Here is a 6,297-nt window from a genome sequence, read left to right on the forward strand (position 1 = left end):
GTGTTATGCCTAGACAATACTTTATTTTGGTCATTTAAATATTAAACACAGTGTCACTGCAATTGTCGAACTGCATTGTGCTGTCTGGGTAGCCTTGGTTATCCTCATAACTTTGTACTCTATTATTGGACTGTGCGCACTTAGAAGAATGTATTGCCAATCCAATGGAGCCAAATGGAAACCCGTAAACTTGTACCCCGGGGGGTGTCACTCAATCCAAATCACATTATGGGAACGTGCCGTCTTTTGAAGGTCGTAATTTTTAGCAGATTGGTCTCTAATTGAGCATAGATTTGCTTGCCTTTAGGTCTTATACTAGGTTAGCCTGGCTAGGATGGGCCGGGGGATGGGGTCAGCTTTTTTAATTTCCATGTATTTACCCGAGTTTTAGTACTTTTATTTATGAATAGTTTCAACCAATAACCGAGTACTTTTAGTGACAATTTGGTCTCTGATGGGATATACAAAATCACTATTTGGTCTATAATGGGGTATGGTTTTGAGGTGAAAATGGTCTATGAGTTGGTCTGGGGTTTTACTTCCCGGCTGCACACCCCTACCAAACTGAAAGGCCAATTCTCCCCGAGCCAGAGCCAGTCTGGTTCTCGATTAACTTGCACCATTCTGAATACTAGTTTTAGACATTGCCCAAATGTTTTCTTAATTTCAGGTCCACTAGATTGCCCAAATCACCAGGTTTCTCATAACGAAGATTGAAAGGTGGGACTTCTCAGTGTACAGTTACTTTCTGGCTTGTAGTGTGGTGTATTCTCCCTGCAGGACAGATCCCTGCGATAACATACATGGTTTTTCTGCATGATCCTTCGATTTATCCAGATGCGGTGGTCCAATGTGCTTTATTAAAACATGGAAAATGACACTATGACCCAAAAAGCATGTACGAAACTTGTTTGTATATTATAACATACCATTGTCCATATTTGGACATTGCATTACATCATTGTCGTACATTATCAGATAATAGAGTACTGTTAAAGGCTCTGAAACTGCATAACATTTTGGATGTTGCAGAAGAAATGAAGACTAAATAAAAGTGCAATACTTTAAGCAAATTGTAATAAAGTAATTCACATGAAGCGTACATGAGCTTTAAACATATGTTTGACTCAATATGTTGTCTGTTGGTCCTGACGTAAAGCCATACACAAGTGAATGTTTCAATACAATGGTGTCCAACACTGTGACCCAGTCACTATACGTGTCAGGTTTTGGGTGTAAAACAAGATGATATCAATGTAGATATGTATATCATAATAATTCCCCACAAGAATTGACTCGTACACCAGCTTGCATAGAATCAACATCTCATCAAACATGGCACTGCACGTCATTGATTACTGTTAATACTATATATAATATTTTCGCTTGGATGTAATTTTCGCTATTTTCGCAGAAGCTACGATTCAGTGAAAATAAAAATCAGCGAATATACTTTTTTTCCTATATTTTAACATTCAACTCACCAAAAATCAGTGAAAATAAATTCCATACAAAACACTCGAAAAAGTCTTTCAGCGAAAATTAATTCCAACTAAAATAAAGCATTTTACAGTAGGTGAATTTCTGTTTACTGCGAATTCTTGCGTGTTGTGTGAAAGACACGGACCGAACATCTGCTGAAGTTTGAACTTGAGTTTCTGGATTTTTTATAGCAAAATCTCGTAATGCTGATCTTTGAGAGGGGAATATTGAATTGAGACATCCTTATTTCAACAAAATTGACCCTCATCAAATGTGAATAGCACATTATTGATAGAGGAAATACCCCCAAAATACTTTCACATTTGTCAATTCCCATGTAATGCTTGATATACCAACAAAGATATGACCTTTGTTTTTCCATTTTTGACGTTCGGTTTCATGGCAGTGAACAAAAAATGGTCTATTGAATTTACAAGACTGCAAGAACCTTTGTTTTATGTTTGACCTCTATATCATTTTATGCAGTATGAATGACAGTAACAATTTTTGCAGACACTCTTGACTTTGCTTGTCATACTTTGCACGCAACTTTTGTAGGAGTATTGTATTTTCAGTTCAAGTTCATTAAAAAAACAATTCTTCACCACAAGAGGGCAGCATAATGGTCATAAAAACTCTCATACTGGCGTTCTTTCTTCTTCATACAAAATCAGATGCGAACCCGTATGACTAGAGTTTTTTTAAGAGTATTCCAACATTTTCAGCAAATTCACTATCTTGGGAATTTGAACCTGCAAACTATAAAACAATTCACAATGTTAAAATAATCTGAAAACCCAGAAAGTATTGTTCAAATCAAATCACAAAACATTGATACAAAATTTTTGTGATAATCACTGATTTCATCTGACATCAGCCTAAATGTAAATATTGCGGGATTATATAAAAATATATCCTCTGAAAGCTTACATATATGCAAAAACGATAGTTCAAATGTCGAACCAATGTTTGTCAGAGGCATTATCTGACGGCCAATTTCGCTACTGTGCTTTTTTTGACTGTTCCAACCTATGGGGGTATTTAACCTTTTCATCACCAGAGATTCTCACCCCAATTTTTCTGGAAATGAACCCAAATTTTGGACCCAACAGACAGTCAATTTTCGTTTTTTTACTCATAAAAAAATTTGCTATTTTTGTACCAATCTTCTGAAGGAAAGAACAGACTATAAACATGACTATTTTGTGAATTTATGATGAAAATAGGGAACTGGTGGTGAAAAGTTTAAAACACAATTTTCTCAACACTTGCCAATGTAGCAAAACCAAAGAATTATTCAAATAATGACAATTTATTATATAATATACAAGATAAAAAGACACACTTGATTCTTTACCTTAATCTCTGAAAATCCTTGACATGGTGGTTTTAGCGTATTTATCGGAGTGTAAATATCATTTAATACCAACCATGTCATGTCCGGTTCTATATTGATAAAACTTTGAAATGTACACGATGCTGCCTAGAAAGTAAGTCATAATCAATCTTATATCATATTTCTGTCAATGTATGACTTAACATCTCTTGGAATGAATGATAATGAAAACAATGCACACAAAAAGTGAAAATGAAAAAAAAATCATGTCAGAAAAAAAAGCCAGGAATTGGTAAACATCAATATCTCGGAGGTGGTGCTGTCTAGATTCAAAACAGATTCACAAATATTGGCTTAAAGGAATTCACAGGAATTTATTGCTAAACATAAATCTGAATTGATCATCATTGTATATTTGCTTGAAATTTGAAGATATTTTTCCAGGGTTTATAAATAGTATTTTACTTTGCATAGACAGGGCAAACCATCACAAAATGTTGTCCTCTTCAATTTGATTTTTGCTGGCAACCGAGTATGGTGTTCTGTTTCAATCCTCAGTTGCCACTTAATAAGTTACAGCATGTCCTAGTATGTTATGAGGTATCTGCATCCTATCTTATTAGGAAATGTTTATTCCAAATAAGGAATGATGATGCAATATTTCCAAGATGGTTGACAGATGTATCCTATCTTATTAGGAAATGTGAATTCCAAATAAGGAATGATGATGCAATATTTCCAAGATGGTTGACAGATGTATCCTATCTTATTAGGAAATGTGAATTCCAAATAAGGAATGATGATGCAATATTCCCAAGATGGTTGACAGATGTATCCTTCCCTATTAGGAAATGTGAATTCCAAATAAGGAATGATGATGCAATATTTCCAAGATGGCTGACAGTTGTATACCACTTTAATAGGAAATACCAAATTCGGAATAAGGAATAATTATGCAATATTTCCAAGATGGTGTATTTGTTTAACAATGGAACAGTCCCCCCAGATTATTACGAAAAATCCTACGCATACTTAATCAGTATGGATCACAGTAACAAATTTTGCTCTTGACTGGCATGTGACAATATTCAAAGCTGAACAGCAGCTTTGGGAAGTACAATAAAATTCCTTAGTTTCAGAAATTGTTTTACTTTGAAGAAGAAAACTTTCTACCAGTGTCTTCAAAACAGTGACTTTCACCAAAGCAATAAATCTCAGTTTATAGTACATGAGGTTATTACGAGGATACCTCAAAGTATGCACGAAGACAGTACAGCAGGAGTATCGACCGACACACAGCGGAGGTCAATGCGATGGCGTACTGTCTGAGTGTATACTTTGAGGTATCCTCGTAATAACCTTATTATTATACATCCCAAGGAAAAATCATGGGAATGCCGAAATCCAAAAAGTTTAGAACAGAATCAGCGAACTTCTTTGTGTGGAGTCTGGTCAAACCCTAGTGGTAGCCATGTTTGTTTTTAATATTAGAGGACGCTTATGCACATAATCATTCCATATTTGGAATTTGCATTTCCTAATATGGTAGGATGAAAAAAAACCATAAAATACCGCAAAATTACGACACGCTGTAACTTATGACGTTATGGTGACAGATGTATAATAACACATGTTATTCTTACTTGTTGAAGACTGCCTGGTTGCTTATTACTGAGATACGAAATGCATGACGTCAACGTAGACAGACATTCATTTTCTGGTAAATCAATCTTAAAAAAAAAAATTTTTTTCTAGTCAAAGCAATATATCAATGAGTTATTATAGATGAAATAGTCCCTGTTTCATTTAAATATAGTACATTCAAGATCGGCATTGTACGATATAATTGTAGCGAATCACACATTTCACATCAGGTTATGAAACAAAAAGTCGTATTTTAATGAAAGCAGATAAAACTCAATTCAATATTTGTTTAAAATAATAGCCAAACAAGATTACATTGCTCACCATTTCAGAGAGTTTACCAATTCCATTCAGAAACGCCAGTTGTTTTTTGTATCCAACAGTGTGCTTGTATGCTGGTCCTGATTTTAGACTAAGAAAAAAGACAAGTATATACTGTAATAAAATTATTAAATTTTTTTACCAGTAAACACTTAAAGATGTTGGTTGGCGCCTGTATCCAGTTCGATATGGGAGTCATAAACAGCGCATGTAAAATAGATTGTTTGTTTCCTGACATTCGAACACGAGCTGCGTGACGACCGCTTTCCTTCAATAATTGCTTCAATGTATACATTTTAGAATTTATATTTAGCTTCGTCAATGTCTCTTTTCATTATGTGTGTAGTTGAAACCTGCCCCTCACACATTACTTGTTTGCAATTTCCAGATTCTGTTGTTGCGATAGATAAACAATGTAAACAACTTAGTTTTACAACTTTCCCATGGATGAGATCAAAACCGTACTTTCCCAAAAATCCTGTACCATAAATTGATATTACTTTCACAAAAGACAACATTTTGCAAATAGGAAAACACTTTTGGCATTTGTTTGTTTGTTTATTTTTAGAACAAGATCTACAGTCAATTTTGTGACATGTACACCCTAATAATACTTTACTTTAATACTAATAACACCACAAACAAAATGAATATTATTTATAAATATCACAATTAAAGCGAGAGGGTTGTCACCTGCGCACACGCGGGAATTGAGTCCCAAGCGATGATAACAACACATGCTAAAAACGCAAAGGCTCATGGGTAGACGCTTGTTTGTATACAATAACACACTATAGCCATCTGACACATGCAGAAGTGATGACTCCCCCTTTTTAAACTAACTTTACAGGAACTTTCGACGACAAATAATTTAATGTTTTGTTTGACATTCAACATTCTTGCCTCACAATTGCTAAATACCTTTCGGTATATTAGGCTGAAAAAAAAAGTATCTCTGTTTCTAGTTTTTGTGCGCATAATTTTTAACTGTGTGGCTCGAACGTTTTTTTTTCCTTCTAAAGCATTCCAAAATGCGCTTGTACTTGCACTTGTCTCAAATTTCCCCCATGTTAGCTCAATATTAAAAAAAAAAAAAAAAAATCGCCTCGCCGATTTTAAAATTTTCATTTTAAAATTTCCATGAAACGAGAAACAGAGAATTTTTTTTTCCTGGCCTTAGATGACAGCTTTCAATACGACAAGATGACAGTTAAGTCAAAGCATATGCATACATGTCAAGAAAACCTGTAAACCGACAGCTGCTCTCTGATTGCTCTGACTGTCAGGTAAGTAGCCAATCAGAATTACAATCTTGTATTAACCTTTTCACCACCAGACTTTCTCGCTCAAATTGTTTTACTTTTTTTTTTTTTAGAATTTAGAGCCAACGGACAAAATTTGAGCCATTTTTCAGTTTTTACTCAAAAAATGTTACTATTTTTGTCATAATCTTCTGAAGGTAAGTGCAGACTATAAACAGGACTATTTTGTGAATTTGTGATGAAAAGAGGGAA

At 34.5% G+C, this 6,297-nt stretch overlaps 1 protein-coding gene across 1 annotated transcript in view; it reads right to left on the reverse strand.

Moving 5' to 3' along the window:
* Positions 1-828: 828 nt before the first annotated feature.
* Positions 829-6,297, reverse strand: part of LOC102806211 (TELO2-interacting protein 1 homolog) — a 40,312-nt gene continuing 34,843 nt past the window's right edge. Inside the window, exons 22-25 of the mRNA XM_085508545.1 lie at positions 4,787-4,874; positions 4,462-4,548; positions 2,840-2,965; positions 829-2,241 (exon numbers count right to left, since the gene is read on the reverse strand). Of these exons, the coding sequence (XP_085364671.1) occupies positions 2,173-2,241; positions 2,840-2,965; positions 4,462-4,548; positions 4,787-4,874 (370 nt within the window). The 3' untranslated portion in view covers positions 829-2,172. The remainder of the gene's footprint in view (positions 2,242-2,839; positions 2,966-4,461; positions 4,549-4,786; positions 4,875-6,297) is intronic.

Source organism: Saccoglossus kowalevskii, chromosome 15 (assembly GCF_978046115.1).
Source record: "Saccoglossus kowalevskii chromosome 15, keSacKowa6.1, whole genome shotgun sequence".
NCBI classification, from domain to species: domain Eukaryota; kingdom Metazoa; phylum Hemichordata; class Enteropneusta; family Harrimaniidae; genus Saccoglossus; species Saccoglossus kowalevskii.